This window comes from Musa acuminata, chromosome BXJ1-8 (genome assembly GCF_036884655.1).
Source record: "Musa acuminata AAA Group cultivar baxijiao chromosome BXJ1-8, Cavendish_Baxijiao_AAA, whole genome shotgun sequence".
In the NCBI taxonomy this organism is placed as follows: Eukaryota; Viridiplantae; Streptophyta; class Magnoliopsida; order Zingiberales; family Musaceae; genus Musa; species Musa acuminata.
The window spans coordinates 8,512,978-8,530,195 of record NC_088334.1 but is presented as its reverse complement, the minus strand read 5'-3'; the positions used below and the strand labels follow the sequence as shown (position 1 = coordinate 8,530,195).

General features: G+C 39.5%; 2 protein-coding genes and 1 pseudogene across 4 annotated transcripts; all 3 read left to right on the top strand.

Annotated features, from left to right (window-relative positions):
* The first annotated feature begins 88 nt into the window (after nucleotides 1-88).
* Nucleotides 89-8,837, top strand: LOC135583059 (uncharacterized). The gene is made up of 7 exons (XM_065078771.1): nucleotides 89-852; nucleotides 3,277-4,902; nucleotides 4,985-5,191; nucleotides 5,284-6,575; nucleotides 6,667-6,731; nucleotides 6,838-7,463; nucleotides 8,336-8,837. The coding sequence occupies exons 2-4, from the start codon at nucleotides 3,432-3,434 to the stop codon at nucleotides 6,567-6,569; spliced, it is 2,964 nt and encodes a 987-aa protein (XP_064934843.1). The 5' UTR covers nucleotides 89-852; nucleotides 3,277-3,431; the 3' UTR covers nucleotides 6,570-6,575; nucleotides 6,667-6,731; nucleotides 6,838-7,463; nucleotides 8,336-8,837.
* Nucleotides 6,950-7,463, top strand: LOC135589035 (uncharacterized; annotated as a pseudogene).
* A 495-nt stretch (nucleotides 8,838-9,332) lies between the features above and the next one.
* On the top strand, nucleotides 9,333-16,478 carry LOC103993255 (uncharacterized). 3 transcript variants are annotated; one of them, XM_009413251.3, is made up of 6 exons: nucleotides 9,333-9,746; nucleotides 9,869-10,775; nucleotides 12,290-12,348; nucleotides 14,257-14,385; nucleotides 14,970-15,105; nucleotides 16,029-16,478. In XM_009413251.3, exons 2-6 carry the CDS (start codon nucleotides 10,071-10,073, stop codon nucleotides 16,329-16,331), a joined length of 1,332 nt encoding a protein of 443 aa, XP_009411526.2. In that variant the 5' UTR covers nucleotides 9,333-9,746; nucleotides 9,869-10,070; the 3' UTR covers nucleotides 16,332-16,478. The 3 variants fall into 3 exon arrangements, with proteins under 3 accessions (XP_009411526.2, XP_009411524.2, XP_009411525.2); XM_009413249.3 differs by having other exon boundaries at nucleotides 9,833-10,775; XM_009413250.3 differs by having other exon boundaries at nucleotides 9,818-10,775.
* Nucleotides 16,479-17,218: the final 740 nt, after the last annotated feature.

Genomic DNA, 17,218 nt, shown 5'->3' with positions numbered 1-17,218 from the left:
CTTTTTATTTTATTCCTACAGAGTATTTTTTCTAAACAAAAAAGAGATTACCCGTAAGTGGTCTCGTGTCCGCCAATGGAACGTTTTAAGCCTTAACGAACGCTAGAAACGACCACGGTCAGCGAATTGTTCTCGCCCTGTCTCTTCTCAGAGTTTCTTGTCTGCGCCGTCGCCGTCGCCGTCGCTGTCGTCCTCCTCCTCTGCTTCCCGAGGCAGAAGCCCTCGCCCGTGATCTCTCGCGTCCGAGCTCGGCCCTTTGAGTCGCCCGATGACTCCCACCTCTCTCCAGCTATTGTTCGGCCTCAGCTGCGGGGAATCGCCGCCCGTCTTCCCCCGTGTCTTGTCTGCCGCGTCGCCGTCCTCCTCCTCCTCCTCTGCTCCCTGAGGTGGAAACCCTAGAAGCCATCGACCTTGATCTCTCGCGTCCGATCTCGGCCCGTTGAGTCGACCGACGACTCCTACCTCGCTCCAGCTACGCTTCGGCCTCAGCTGCGGGGAATCCCCGCGCATTTTCCCCTGGGTGCGACTCCGCCGCCGGTCTTCCCCCCTGGCTTGTACGCCGTGTCGCGTTCGTCCTGATTCTCTGCACCCCGAGGCAGAAACCCTAAAGCCCTCGCCCTTGATTTCTTGCGTCCGAGCTCGGCCCGTTCAGTCGCCCGACGACTCCCACCTCGCTCCGGCTATGGTTCGGCCTCAGCTGCGGGTGATCTTCACCCGTCTTCCCCCGGCTGCGATTCCGCTGCTTTGATCGCCGCTTTGGCTTGGTGGTCTCTGCCGGAGACGCCCTGGGTAGCGAACGGAAGGGAGAGGCCTGGAATAATGGATCAAATGGGTCATTGTATTCCTTTGCAGGTAAGGAGAACACCTTATTGATTACTATTAAAGTTTCTTCTTTAATCTTTTGCTGTGCAAATTAGATGGCTATTGTTTCTCTGGTATCGGGCATGTGTTCGATCTAACACATACAGTAGTAGACAGACCATTTAACCATTTGGACAAACCAGTTAGGCTAAAGTTGGCAGAAACATGAAATTACAATAGTCAGCAGCAAACTTTTAACTAGCTTTTCAATTTTTACGCCAAATCTGGTTTTATTACCTTCTTTGAAAAATATTAATAACCTTCACTGTGAATGAGGATTAACTCAATAAGTATATGTCATGCTGTGGTGCTGACTTGGAATGCTTGATATATTGTCCATGAAAGTATGTACAAGATGTAGAGCACATTGTTACGATAACTGTTTACTTAGACTTGGTAGCATCTTCCTCTGCATTAACTTGCACCGAGTGTACCATGTTTACTCTGATTGAAGAAGGGCTTATAACAAAAATGTTAAAGAAGATACTCGTTTACTAGATTTTTGGTTAATTGTTTTCTTTAGACTTCAGGCAACTAGATTGTTACGGCAAGTGGATTATCACCACATGCACAAGTACAGAAAAGCTCAAGTCTAGGGTACAATGAAAATACAGACAACATAGGTTTGTGGTTCGACGTTTTACCCTGCATACAGTTGAAGACAAGAACAAACCATAATTATCAATGGATAAAAAATACAACCGTAGCAGAGAACTTAGTGACCCTTGGCAACCATCAGTGAGGGCTTTTTACAGAGAAGGGAAATCAAGAAAGAACTCACAACAATGATAAGCTTTTTTGTCTTGGGCACTCCCTACAAACAACATAGGCTTCCTAAAGAAAAATCTGCACCAGCAATCAAAAGTTCACACAAATTGGAGGCTTAATCTAGTGTGAAATGTGGGCTGATGTAACTTCATGCTGTCAACAGTTTGTAATCTTCAGCCCCTTTGAGGGGTGTAGGCATCATGCTTCCCCATTCTCTTCACAAGCACTAAGTTCTGTAACCGAAGTTATTTAGATTTCCATATCTTACTTAACTAAACTGACTCCATTTTCTAGTTCATTAAATTTGCCCCATCTTTGGGTTTGATGCCATTGTACTGTAACACTTCATTGGCATAACATTAAACTTGAGAATATTGGAGCATCCTATCAAAATCATTGAATTGATACTATGAGCAATACCATTCAACCTTCCTCTTCACGAGCAGTATAGTTGAACTTATACACCGATCTTTAAGAATTAAAGCCTTTTCTGTTCCTCCATCTGAGTTGTAGATTTTCCAAGTTCAGATCTTTTTGGGAGGTTGCTTTTTGGTTTGTCATGTTAAATTGCATATTGTTTTAGGCATTCTTGTCACTATAAGTTGCTTTATTGCTTAAACAAATATCAGGTGCAAGTATAACATCATTTATGGATGGTTGATGATAGCAAGTCAAGAGCTACTAGTACAATTTGTTGGAAACCAATGGACCATAACGTGATTCCTTAGGTAACAATCTTCAGATAGAAAATCATTTTTTAAGTTGGCTGTCTTTTGTTATGGTAGCCTATATTCATGGAATTCCTACTTGGATACACAAAGATTTACATTCAATTCCCTACATAGGAACACAGTTTCAAAAATAAAACAAGCAATGTATATAGGGAATGTGATTAAACTTGCTCTTGATGATGTTACACCTGAAGAGACTGAATTTCCATACACCACTCTGAATTTCTATACATCCATGGTATGCAATTGTGTACCCAAATATTTAACTATAACACAATTTGACATAGTTTACCATTGAAAGGTTCTCCAATTTTGTGTTCTGTTTTTTGGTACATCATGTTTCTGGGACGGGCTTGGCAGAAGCTGCATTAATCTCTACGGAGCTTTCAACAACTGATTTGGGTCACACTGTCAGTGATCAGCAGGATCATGTTCTTTTCTCACCTTCAAGGTGATGGTGATAGGATCTTGTTGCTGATGCTTCTTGTGTTTATTTGTGCAGAAAGAAAAATTTCACATGTTATGACGAAACATTTTGAATGTCAGCAATGTGTCATGTCAACATCTCATAAGCTGGAAGATGGCTTTTAGAAAGAAGGCAACTTCCACAAGTTGATAGAAATGTAACATGAAAGGCTTTATGTAAATTGTTTCAATTTCCCTTACTTAATATAAGATAAACGTTCCATTCTTACTACTAACATGATGCCTATCTATGATTACGACCTATGCCAGTTCTCTAGTTACGTAGACCATCCATAATCCTATTGCTTGGGTAGGTTTGGTAGTTGATCTTTCTACTAAAGAACAAGGCATTACAACTCTTGATTTTGGTAATTAATTTTTGTTAGATTGTTTGCTTTATTGTTTCAGTTTATATGCCAAAAAATCATTTTCTTATTTCTTTAATGAATAGGTTGCACAAGACCATGGTTTGTTATACTGAAGCATACTACCCGGGTGAAGATGCATTTGGCCAATGGGTATCCCGATGTTGCAAAATGCAAGTAGGTTTCAACGGAGGTCCCTAAATCCTTTCAAGACAATTTACAACAAACAAGCAAAGATATAATGAAAAAGAAGGCAAGAGCTGAGGAAGAATACCATAGGGCTACACCGGAGCCAGTTTATGACGAATATGTGGGTTGCGACGATGAAATCGAACCGGATCTCATCACTGGTATTCGTGCATCACTAGAGCATCAGTACATATACAAGGAAACAATAAGACATCGACAACCTGACTCACAATGGGAGCGTGGCGGTGGCAGCGGGCCTATGCCACAAGGAATCCAAAGGTCGGCCAGCATGAGACAACCAACTGCCCCTCCTCAATTAAGCCGAATTGGTAGCATGAGGCAAAGTGGAATCCGTGGTTTTATGAGAGGACTTGGCAGGAGGTCAGCACTAGATATTATTAATATTGATCCACAAGCCTCTCCTTCACAAATAACGAAACAGACACGGATTGACGATGCATATACAAAAGAAAAGAAACGAGATATTGGGAAGGCAATTGCAAAATGGTTCAACTTTCACAAGATTCCAGCAAACACAGCCCAAGGTCCATATTATCAGAGCATGATCTCCTCTATTCAAAAGTCTGGCACTGGGATTCAACCTCCAACACCGAAGGAGATCCACGGCATGTATTTAGATGAGGAGGTAGCAGAACTGAAGGATTGGATCAAATCCTTCAAGAGTCAGTGGGACGAATATGGGGTGACACTAATGTGTGACAGTTGGATAGGGTCAACAAGAATGAGTATCATTAATTTTTTTATTTATTGTAACAGACGGGTGGTTTTTCACAAGTCAGTTAATGTTTCTGACAAGATTCAAGATGCAAATTATATTGAAAACATAATTGACACCGTAGTAGAGGAGATCGGATCACAATACATTGTTCAGATAGTCACCAACAATGAAGCCAATTTCAAAAAGGCCGGTTTACAATTAATGAAAAAAAGAAAAACATTGTTTTGGACTCCATGTGCAACTCATTGCATGGATCTAATGCTGAAAGATATTAGTGAGTTACCCTCAGTCAACAAGTGTATAACTCGAGCACAGTCTATTACAAAGTTTATATATAATAATCATTGGATCCACTCTTTAATGCAAAAGTATATAAATGGTGAGATACTCAGACCTGGAGTTACTCGATTTGCTACAAATTTCATTATCTTAAAGTCAATACAACAAAAGAAACAAGGCCTCATGGCAATGGTCATCTCACAAGAATGGTCAGATTCTAGGTATTCAAGATCGAGCGATGGAAAAAAGATGGAAAAGATTATTCTTTCTTCTAGATTTTGGGATGCCGTGAAAGAAATCATAACAGGAGTAGAACCACTTTATGTTGTCCTTCGTAAAGTCGATATAGATAAGCGTCCCCAAATGCCTTATCTTAGGCATATGTTAATTACAGCAAGAGAGGAGGTCAAGAAAGCATTCAAAGATGATTTTAAGGCCAATCAATACTTACAAATTATCGATCGTAGGATTGAAGTTTATATGGATCAAGATATTTATAATGCAGGTAAATTCATATTCAGTATAATTTAATTCATAATTTTTCAATATTTAAAACATTCTTACTAACAAAATTATTTGTCTTGCAGCCTATTATCTAAATCCGGCCATTCAATTTCGGTACAGTCTTGGCATGCGATCAGATTTATTGTCAGCGCTAAGAAATGTTATATATCGACTCTTGTCAAACACTACGAATGCAGCCGATGCTATTATGGAGAGTCGATTATTCCTGGAAACAATTGGTTCATTCTCCGACATTGTAGCTATATCGTGTCGTTACAATATGGATCCTGGTGAGAAAAAATTACACACATGTTGATTATAAACTATATTTGATATTAATTATTTGTTATGCTAATAAAGTCCGATTTATATTTTTTTGTAGCCGAGTGGTGGTTACAATTTGGAGGGGATGCACCAAATTTACGAAAGGTTGCCATTCGTGTACTTTCGCAAACGACGACATCTAGTGGTTGTGAACGTAATTGGTCAACGTTCGCATTGATTCACACGAAGGTCCGCAACAGACTATCATATAGACGGTTTGAGAAACTGGTATATGTCTACTATAACATGCAGCTAAGGCTGCAGTGTGCCGAGTTGGACAAGGAGCCAAAGGAAACAGAGATTGATCCCATCGACTTCCAATTTTACAACGAAGATTCAGAGCCAATGTTAGAGTGGGTTGAAGCAATGGAGAATCTAGAGGATCCTCTACTTGATGAGGCAGGAGATCCTCAACGTCCTTCGCGTTTTATTATCGAGGCAATAAAAGAAGAAGCACATCCCCAGCAGGAGGAAGATTCCCCTCAGTTAGAACGTGACGGAAGGAGCCAGACAACATCGAGTAAGACTACCCGAGTAACTAAAGACACCCAACCGTCACAATCGTCTGCGCAACGTGCAAATGCAACAGCAAAGGGGAAGGCAGTAACATCAGCCGCACTGTTGGGAAGAATCGAGTCGAGCGACGAAACACCTTCTCGATCGTATTCAACAACCTGCTCAGTCCAGAGACATGGTAGCGACGTGGACAGCAGTGCCTCGACCGATGATGGCGGTGACATCGGGAAGTCGATGGTCCCATCTACACAATTTGAGGGTGATGCATGGACTGAGGAGCAGTATTTTACACCTATCACCCAAGATTCGGATCGTGGAACTCAACAAGGTACTAGTCAAGTTTATGCGCGAAAGGGGAAGGCAGTGGATGATTTTAAGCAGATGCGACAGAGCCTACAAAATGTAGACACAGAGCGAAGCTCATCGTATTCACAGTCATCGTATTATAAAGAATCTTACGACCAACAACAATACGGTGATAGTTGGTCAGACTTCTCTGAGCAGCAGTCCGGTGATCAATTTTATGATACGGAGCAGCAGATCAGTGGCAAAAGTAGAAATTCCGACATTGTTCTCCATGCTTCGTACCAATATATGCCTCAATCGTACTTGCCTCAGGAGTCGCCTCAGACACGTGTGATCCACGACGATCAGACTACGACCATCACCACATTGATGCACCAATGGCATACAATGTATCAGTATACTATGTCATGGGATCAATTTCAGGATTGGGTCCAACAAACATATCAAATTGATATACAAATACATAGGATTGAAGATCCTGATCCATTGCCTGTTGAGTCCCGTCGTTCTTTTTGGTGGTAGAACTAGGTATATTTATTGATTGATTAATTGATTCATTTGAATCTTAAAGTTTAAGTTGTTTAAAAAAAATCTAATAATTCAAATCATTTCTTTGTAGATAATTCAATATTAACGGAAGGACGGTTCAGAACGTACCATAAAGCTACTCAAAGTCCAAAAAAGGTATGTTACTATTCTTTCCTAATTTAGATTATTTTTGCTAAAATTATACTAAATTTATATTTATTTTGAACTTAAAATCCTAATTTAATTTTTTTTTGTTTTTCAGATATATTTGGAGCCATTTTCGATGATTTTTGGCATACCGTCCGTACACTTTGGTACGTACCATACCGATATATGGTTGGTACACTAATACGGACCGATAAGATGAACCTTGAATAATATTATTTCAACCTGACCAACATGTCACAAAGGCACGAGCTGCTATTGCACTTTTAACTGGTGCTGCAGCAGAGTTTATCAGCGAGGAATTTGCTTGTATTGTGGTTCAGTCATTGGCTGAAACTGATGTGAGTGCACACACTGCTTTAGTTGCCCAAGTAGAGAAAGATCTTACAGCAAACTTTGAGAAAGAGCTTTCCAAGGAAAGGGAGAAGATAAAGGCTCTAGATAATTTGGCTGAAGAGGTGAAGCTAGAATTAGACAGAGTACAGACAAAGATAGGAGGAACATAACACCCTAATTCAGGGGACGTGCTACTGGTGATCCAACATGGAAGTTCTTTTAAGGATAAGACATGAAGCACAAGAGCAGTTTAATGAGTAACAAGCTGGAAATATCTTTTGAGAGGGAAAGGATTGATCACACAAGAAGGCAGAAAGCCAGAATCAGATTGATATAAAGTTACAGTACAAACTGGACGCTGAGGAGAAGGTTTTGTCCATTGCTTAGGTAAGCTAGTTATTTGTAAGTATTTGCATAGTGCTAAATTGTTTATGCTATAGTTGCATTTCCATGGTCTCTCTATATATTATTAAGGGGATCATTTCACTGAAAGGGTACTAAAGGTTTCAGGAACCGACCATACCGTCAGGAACCATATGATTTTTACCGGTCCTACAGTAGACGACATGCGGATCTCAGGATTTCGCCTGGTTCGATTTGGGATAAGCAATATCACTCAGGAAGCTCTACAGCCTGGTACCAGTTTTTTCATGACAGTAATCACCATTATCAATCCCCCTTACTTTCTTCTCTCTCCTTCCATCTCTCTGTCTCTTTGATTCTCTCACTTTCCCTCCACCTCATCTCTGCCAACATCACTGCTTCTGCCTCATCATCGTCATGTTGCCATGGTCTCCTCCCCAAAAACATACTGGTACCATGGTCTCCTCCCCAAAAACATACTGGTACTCTACCAGTCCATCGAAGGACCGGTATGGGTTTCAGACTGAAACTTAACACCTTAAGGGTACTTAATGAGACAACATTAGAGCATTTTTTAATCTTTGGTAACAGAAACTGATCTATGATGCATTGTAATTGGTCACAGCACTAAACTAGCTATGCATCACAATATGAAGCCTCGCCTTTGCCCATCATTTGCAATTAGAAAAATCACCTTTTTTTATTTTCTGTTTGTTTTCCTCTCTATTGTACTGACACTTTCAGCTTTTAAATTTCTAAATATATACACATGAATGTTGAAATTAAGAATCTTAGAGCTTATGTTGCAGCACTTGATGTAAATCTGTAGTCCTTTGAGTAAGTGTCCAATGGAAACAGCTATCACAAGGCTAATTTAAATTCTACGCCTTCACCAGGTCTTGGGCAGAGGAGGAGGCTAAAAGAACTCGAGAGGAAGTGCTGGGGAACATTCTCCAGTTGATGAGACAACTCAAAGATGAGAAAACTTAGTTAAGAAGCCTAGTGGCGGCTGAACTAAGAGTCAGGCCTTCAGCTGTTCTTGAGAAAATAATCGAGAAGATCATCTCTTTAGTTGCAGCTTTGAAACAGTGTGCTTTAGAAGCTTCCAGATATTCCATCAAGCTTCAGAATGCTGTAATCTCTGAAGCGTATGAGTACAAGTCCCTCTGGGTTCAGCTCAGTCATTGCCGACAGGATGAGGCTGGATGGTTAAAGATTGCAAGGAAGGTTATCAAGGGGACCATGCAGGAATTCAATACAGTATAAGCATTCTTTTTTGCCTTGTGTAATTTAGTTATAACAAGTGATGATGATTCAAGCCTTTCTTCTTTCCCACCAAAGGTGCCACTTTGTTGAATGTGGAAAACAGTAATCAATTGAGTTATTGTTATGGTGTCATATTGCTATAGTCAGTTTGGTGTTATCAGCAATTTCTGGTGATTCCAAGAGTCGAGGATATGACACAAAACTAACTAATTCCAAAAGCCCAAGGAAAAGTTTTGATCAACACTTAAATATCTATAGTACAAAGGATTGACTTATCCTTTCCTCAGAAAGGAACTTTCAGATTGAATCAGAAGCTATGAATTAAGGAAAAAGAAATCAATCTTTTTCGGTATCCAATAATTTATCTTGAGAGAAATGGCAGCCTGGTGATGCTGTTGAGCAGGACTCACAGGTTCGGTACATCAAGCTGATCATTATTGCAGGCTCAACTGCAAGTCAACAGAGCAATTCAATGCCAAAACAATATAATTAATTGTCCTTTATAACCATGCTTGATATATGTTCATAGTTAGTTTAACAAATAATAAATAACATATCCCTCATTTTCAAGCCTAAATATTATTAGCACTTCCGACCACAACTCCCAAGCTCAGCAAAAGCTTCCACACCGGTCATGGATTCATTCCACTTTCCTCAGCAATTCTCTTTCTTCAGCATTATTTCCTTTTTTTTTTCTTTTCTGATAATATTTTGCCCTGTATTCTAAATGATGCTCGATGCTTCCAGAATCTAAGATGGCAGCGGCATAGATTCCGGGCATATCTAATCATCCTCATGGTAGCCTGTTTTTGACTAGTAGTTGGATCCGCTTGCCCTGTGTTTGTCCTGTAACTCTCTTGACTTCCGCCTCATCCCCCTTCCTTTCTCACAGCGACCAGCTTTCCGTGGTTACTATTCCTCCCCCTTGCTTCAGCCGTAGTCATTCCAAAGCCGGGCATCTCTGCCACCTTCACCCGCAATCCTTCACCACTTGCTTTGGCAATACAACAAGCAGATTCAAGTCTTCTTTCTTGTTCAGTGGTAAGTGGATTCTTCTCTGCCTTGTTAATGAACTCCTGATCCATCCCTTCCCTTCCTTTCCCTTCTGCAAGTGGCCTTTTCTGCAGCTCCAATTCGACTTCCTTGGTGGAGTTCTGCTGCAGATCCTACAAGTTGCCAGCTCTCGATTACTTGCTGATACGAGGAGCTGGTGCGGGAATTCCTAGCTTTCGTATGGAGGGACACATGACAACCAGAATCCCCATCATTCTCCTCTTATCTGTCCTTCCCATGGCCTCAGAAAGATCGAGCACGGCCATGTAGTTCCAATCGGAATTCCCGGCCGTCTACAGCGCTTGACTGTCGATGTCACTCGCTTGCTGCCTGCCTATCGTCGAGTGCGTGTACTGCCTTGCGTGCGCCCGCTGGGCCTGGAAGCGCCTCCTCCACAGCGCAGGCCATGACAGCGAGACCTGGGGCCTGGCATCGACCGTCGAGTTCGAGCCCGTGCCTCGACTCTGCCGGTACATCCTCGCGGTCTATGAGGATGACCTTGATCACCCCCAATGGGCACCACCGGGAGGCTATGGCATCGATACCCGGTCCGTCGTCCTTCGCAAGACCTATGAGGACACCCATGGCCATGCTCCACCGTATTTGATCTACGTCGATCACAAAAATTCCGACATCGTGCTCGCGATAAGAGGCTTTAATTTTGCTCAAGAGGGTGACTATGCCTTGTTGCTGGATAATGGGCTCGGAAAGAGGAAATTTTCTGGTGGCTACGTTCACAATGGGCTATTGACAGCAGCTGTTTGGGTATTTGATGCTGAATGCAAAATTTTGAGGGAATTGTTGGAGAAGTATCCAGAGTACACTCTTACATTCGCGGGGCATTCTCTGGGTTCTGGTGTTGCAGCACTGCTGGCAATGGTGGCCGTTCATAATCTGGATAAATTGGCGGATGCAGAGAGGAAGAGAATGAGGTGCTTTGCGATTGCGCCTGCAAGATGCGTCTCACTCAACTTGGCTGTCAGATATGCGGATGTTATCAACTCAGTTGTTCTTCAGGCAAGAATTTATTGCTCTACATCTCTCCTTCTTGATTACTGTTCTTTTGTCATATGAATTTAGTGGAAATTCTCGAGATGAACATATGATTTTAAAGGAAGTGAAAGGCCTAAGTGCATTCTGATTTATTCTTGGATGATTTTCTGAAAACTTATTCCTCGTGCATGAACTGAGGTCTTAGAGATCGTTGATGAGGATATGCCAAGAGAAATTAATACTATGGTCTAATGTGCAAAATGTCAATTTATTCAGAAAATGAATTAGTAATTACTCTCAAAATCCTGACAATATATTGGAATAAAACTGCTGTTTTATTGCGTTTTTTATATCAACTATACCCCATAATCTCACATAGCAACTATATTTTATACATACACTATGCCAACCAGATGTAGTATATCTAACACACACACAAATTTATAACAGTAACACATATTCATAAGAATATGCATTCTCTAATAAAATTAAGAAAACCAGAGAAATTGAGAACAGATTGTAAAAACAAAGAGGGAAGAAAAGAGTGGTTACACAGTAATAACAAGATCATTCTTGTTCTTTGGTATCGAGTTTAGTTTTTACACAGAAGTGCCTGCATTGCCTGGCCGTTTCAACCCTAATTATATTCAGGTCATATATTTTTTATAATGAATTAAAATTGGACACAATTGTGAATATTAGAGTTCCATATCAGAGATATATTTTTTGCCCCCACTTGTGAACTTCTGAAACTGAGTAATTCAGGTTTCCTGGTTTTGACCAACATGATTGTCACCTTCAGTCTTGGTAAGTACAAAGTGAACCAAAAAAGTGAATCTTCTCTATTGACAAGACAAATTTTGCACTCATTTGGAAGTTTTGAGAGTATTAACTATCTAATAAAATTGAGATACCACATGACACAACAGGTGACCTCGAACTCTGATCCTAATTGGGTCTTAAAGTTTATTAACAGTTCAAACTGACATGATTTTTTCTGTGTTATCCTCATGAAAAGTTTGAAAGCAAGAATAAATCAACACTCCATGAGTGATCACTCTCTATAGTCAGCAGGTGTAATCAGTCATTGGTTTAAAAGAGAGATGATTGGTAAATGAGCTTCAGTTTGTTTGAGCCTGGAATCTCTGATCAAACTGTAGATTCAAAGAGTTTTTACTCCTGAATTTACTCATTTTCTAAGCTCACTGGATGTTGAGATCCATGCTCCACTTTGTCCTTATTAAAGGATTTGGCCTAGCTAATGCTTGAGAACACCTGTAGTCATAATGTCCTAGTTTTGTATAATTCTTTTCTAATTCTACCAAGTTTTGTATAGCAAGGGGGATAAACCAGTTTAAATTGTATATTTATGAAGATTTTGCTCACTAGACATTTTAGACTGTTCAATAATTCTAGAATCTTCTATGAAATTGTAATTTGTACCATGAAGTTGTAGTAGTCATGCACAACACAATAATATTTTGACTTCCTATCTTCTATTAGTGCTGATCTCAGGATTGTTTCTTATGATGGCTCAGGATGATTTTCTGCCTCGAACAGCTACACCTCTTGAGGATATATTCAAGTCACTTTTCTGGTAAATTGAGGCCTCATCTTTTGGAGTAAGGTCTTGTTTCATTTGATATTTTCACTTGGACGAATTATTTATATTGAAGTGCAGAATGAAATAGTATTCCATGGATAAAAGTTAAACTCAATCTGTTCCTGTCAGACATTTTCTGTCCCTTCACAATATTTTCATTAGTTCCTCCAGCAAAATGTAATATACAACTTTTTAAAGAGGTATAAAACATGCATACTGTTGTTGTGCTTGTAGGTTCTCTTTGTTTTGGCATCATAAGGTTTTCAAAGAAATTAAAAAATGGATAGTAAACAATTCAAAAAACTTAACAATTTTCAATCTACTAGGATTTCATGTTGTAATTCTATAATTAGAAGCATCGGTACACAAAACATTGGTTGGTTGGTAATGTTCTAGATTCAATTACCAAATATTGATGGTTCGAAATTTCATCCGACATTTTTTTTATGGTGCTGACTAGCTTAATTGATAAAAACTGATACTTTATCGCAAGATTCTGTGCTCAAATCCCGTCTTCGCTACTTACCCTTTGCAAAAAAACAAAAAACATTAGTGACTGCTATTTCCCATCTTATTGAAACTTTTTCCCCCTTTGTATTCCTTGTGCATCTTGATCAATAGACTTTTTTTTTGTTTATGTACCTTATCTCTAAAACTTGAGCGATTTCTAATGGTATATGTTACAACGCAAAAAGTTGGAGGGGACAATGTTAAAGGGCAGATGTGCAGAGATATGTGGCAAATACTTGTGTCATTAGGGATGTTGTAGAACTGCCTGGTAGTCACTTTTTAATTGAAGCTTTGAAGAAGCTTAATCTGTAGGTCTGTAGGTTGATGAATTTTCATTGTATCCTATGTGGATTACTAACAGATAAACCTAGATTCATATACTATTTGTCCTTAAATTTCTCCCACAATCCTATTTGTTTGCTAAATGAGTGAACAGAACCCAGCACCTTTTCAACCAGTTGAGGACTGACAGCAGTTACAAGGTACCATTTGTGATCAAGTTCAACAAAATTATTCGATATGATGGTCAGGAAAATTGCTTAAGTTTGAGCCAATTAATTTAGATCATAGGAACTGAAGCGTCAATACAACATGCTTGAAAGCTGTCACAATACATCTTACACATTTTGAGTAACAACAAAACTGTAAGATAAACTGATAAGGAGAAGCAGTTAAGTTTGAGCCAACTAATCTAAGTCCTAAGAAGTGAAGCATTGATACTTCATGTTTGAAACCTATCACAAGGCATCTAACAAATTTTGATTAAATTATAGAGACTCTTGAAATCACTGATTTGTGAGACCATCAAAGATCCAAATTTTCCCTACAACTTGTTGGGAGAAAACGTAAAGGTTGTAAATTACATATTTTGAACAACTTATGGGATTTGAGAAAATCAAAACTTCTCTTCCGTTAGTGAAAACAGAGTATCGATGGTCTAGGATGTCAATATTATTATGCATGATCTGCTCAAGATGGATACATGAATAATATGGAACAATGACATGCACCCTTGTTTATGATGACATGAAATGCATATTTTTCAAGGGCACAGTATGCATCATTGTAGATGCTTATGAATATATATCAGAATGGCATGGCATGATTGATATGCTCGTTTCCAAAGGGCAGGCACAGTATGCAGTGGTATGGTACGCATGATATGTTCGTTTCCAAAGCCTCACATGTATTCTTTTATATTGATTACAGTTAATTGGCCTACCTGTACGTATTTTCCTTCTTTGCACCTTTGGTATCTAATATCTTTGCAAAAGAAAAGCCACGATGGAGATGCTAGCACAGTTTGAAATTTGTTTTTGTACTCCTATCTTGCGAACTCATGAATTCATATTTGTCTTATTTGGAATGGTTGATACAATTTTCTTTCAACAGTTTACCATGCCTGTTATGTCTAAGATGCATGGCAGACACTTGCATACCAGAAGATGCAATGTTAAGAGATCCCCGGAGGCTCTATGCACCAGGAAGGCTGTACCACATTGTTGAAAGGAAGCCGTTCAGGTATAACATCCTCATGCACTTGAACCAAAAAGATGGCATTCACAATTCCTTTTTATCTTGAGATGCTGTATAAAAGAATTGGTTAGAACACAGCGATATAGAAATACAAGTTTTCATTTGTATTAGCATCCTTCACAAGAATAATAAAAAAGGAAAAGATGGTCCCTTCACCATCAGAAGAGAAAAAAACGAAAATGTGAGAGAAACACTCCGATAGTAGGGTAGCTTGGGAACTTGATCCAGTGGTTGCATTGATAGACAAGCCTGAAGGAACCTAGGTTGCAATTGCCTGAACCCTCCCTAGACCCTGCAATGGTGGGAACATCCTCCATTAAATTCACAATTTTTATTTCAGCAATATTTAATGTATAAGCCTGACCATTGGTGTATCTCTGCTCTTTCCTGCGATGATTGGCATTGCTTCTGCAAATATATCTATTATTGAACTGTATCTTATTCCAACATAAGATAAAAGAGATTCTGTATTCTTTTTTATAGGAGCTATTTGACCATTTTGCCTCAAAAAACAATACCTTTTTCTTTTCTTTCAAAGATTACTTACCTGAAATTTTCACTGGTCACAGATGTGGAAGATTTCCACCAGTTGTTAGAACTGCTGTGCCTGTGGATGGAAGATTTGAGCACATTGTTCTTTCCTGCAATGCCACGTCCGACCATGCCATTATTTGGATAGAGAGAGAAGCTCAAAAGGCCTTAGATGTGAGTCCTGTATTTAATGCCTTCTCTTCTGATCTATCTTAATGTTCTACAGTTTCTCGGTGATGGTAGGATACCCTCTATCGTTAGGTAAAGATGTTCTTATCTTTACACACAGAAAATAAAAGCTTTCAAACTGAGTATCCATATTATGATTTAATCAGTATAATATTTCTCCTATTGGATAAAGTACTAGAGATTAATATTTTTCCATCACGACTATATACCTGTTGCTCCCATATGTTCTAGAACAATTAGCCCACAACAATCTCAGAAGTCCTCCTGTAGTGAGATTCTGTTATCATAGCTGTCTCTCATTGTGCATGCAGTAGGGAACTCTCTTATTTCGAGAATGTTGTTCCATCTTTATAACTACAACCACTTTGCTTCCTCTTGCCTTCCCTTATTCGCATGCTTTGTATTGCACCTGTCAAATGGTGTTATGGTAAGCAAAGGAACAAAAATAATTCTTAGAGATGCAAAAATTATAGGCTTTGGATCACAACTCAAAAGTTTCTCCTTTTATTCAAATATTCTTGAACAATCCCTTCCAGCATATCAGTCCACGAGCTACTGACCGGGACATAAGATTACGACATCCAGTTACTTGAAGGTGCAAGCTTATCAAACAGCAAATTTAGAATATGTTGAAGACAGTCAGCGGAATCAAATGCTTAGATAGTTGCTGTCAAAGAAACTTTACATGTGAGCATGTGTCTCTGCATGAGCATACATTTGCATGGATATCATCTGTAATGTTCATTCGAGTTATCATCACCTATACTCTGCTTGTTGTGCTGTTGACAAAGACGAAGAAAAATCATACGGCTAATAGTCGTTAAGTGTTAGATCCAGTTGAACCTACCAAGTTATTCGATCTCCATATCAGATTCTGTGAACCAACCTGAATATTTTGAAATTTGCAGTTGATGCTGGAGAAGGAAAGGCTCATGGTGATCCCTCCGAAGCCACGGATGGAGCGCCAGAAGACGATCGACAGGGAGCACAGCGAGGAGCATGAGGCTGCACTTCGGCGTGCTGTCATAATGGCCGTGCCAGATGCGTACTTGCCATCAACATACGGCACATTCAATGACCAATCCACCGGAGGTGCCGGCGAGCTTCATTCAGCACCATCTAGCAGCGAGACGCATAGTTCGAAGTTGGCCGAGTGGATTAAACAGGTCTTCGAGAAGGATGAGGCCGGCGAAATGGTGCTCCGTAAATAAATAATGTACATACAATGTATGTTCATTGGACAAGTCATAATTACGGGGTATTCATCTCTCACCACCATTTTGGAGCTTCTAAATGGTCATCGGATGCCTAATTAAGAAACAGAGTAATTGAATAAAAGCAAGAATGTTTTGATATCACTTGACATGAGATTGGTTATACTTGAAGAAACTCAATTTTGGCATCGATCTGGTTGACATCAGTCTACCGACACATGGTGTATCGGCACAAATTGTGGTACCATCTTTGGAGAGAGAAGCACAAAGGAAGACAGGCACAAACCTATCACTTTGAGAGAGAGAGGCACAAATTGTCCTACAATTTTAAGAGAGAGAGAGAGAAGTAGAAGATACGAAATATCGGTATAATAACCACTTTGGAGCAATCTTTGGACAAAAGCAAGAAAAATCACTCGCTGACTTTCTTTTTTTTTTCGATTATTCATCTGACCCACCTAAATTGTAGATTTGAGATCGGAGAAAAAGTAGATATTATGCCTACTTTGGAAGTCAAAGTAAGAATTATACTAATACGACGATAGTTCGTTGATCCACAAAGAGATATCCTAATGCCTAAGACTACATGTGACTACAAAACCAAGAATTATACTAATCAAAATCGAAACCGAAATCGATCAACGATTTCACGATTCCGAATCGAACCAAAACATGTCGATAAAAATAAAAATTAATAATTAAATATTAACAAAAATAAAATAGAATATTTTTTGAATGTTTTGGTTCGGAAACCAACCGTTAAAGACAAAGTCAAAAGATTAGGTCGGAGTTGGAGTGCAGTGAGCGAGCGAGCAATTAGGACGCAATAAACTTGCCTTTACTGTTCATAATGCATATTAGAGCCACATTCTTGTGTTAGCTCG

Bases quoted from the DNA above. Each gene is read 5' to 3' on its own strand.
- LOC135583059 (XM_065078771.1), top strand. From the start codon at position 3,432: ATGAAAAAGAAGGCAAGAGCTGAGGAAGAATACCATAGGGCTACACCG. The intron at 4,903-4,984 runs GTAAATTCATAT...TTTGTCTTGCAG, and splicing joins TCAAGATATTTATAATGCAG to CCTATTATCTAAATCCGGCC. The intron at 5,192-5,283 runs GTGAGAAAAAAT...ATTTTTTTGTAG, and splicing joins TCGTTACAATATGGATCCTG to CCGAGTGGTGGTTACAATTT.
- LOC103993255 (XM_009413251.3), top strand. From the start codon at position 10,071: ATGTCACTCGCTTGCTGCCTGCCTATCGTCGAGTGCGTGTACTGCCTT. The intron at 10,776-12,289 runs GCAAGAATTTAT...ATGATGGCTCAG, and splicing joins TCAACTCAGTTGTTCTTCAG to GATGATTTTCTGCCTCGAAC. The intron at 12,349-14,256 runs GTAAATTGAGGC...TTCTTTCAACAG, and splicing joins ATATTCAAGTCACTTTTCTG to TTTACCATGCCTGTTATGTC.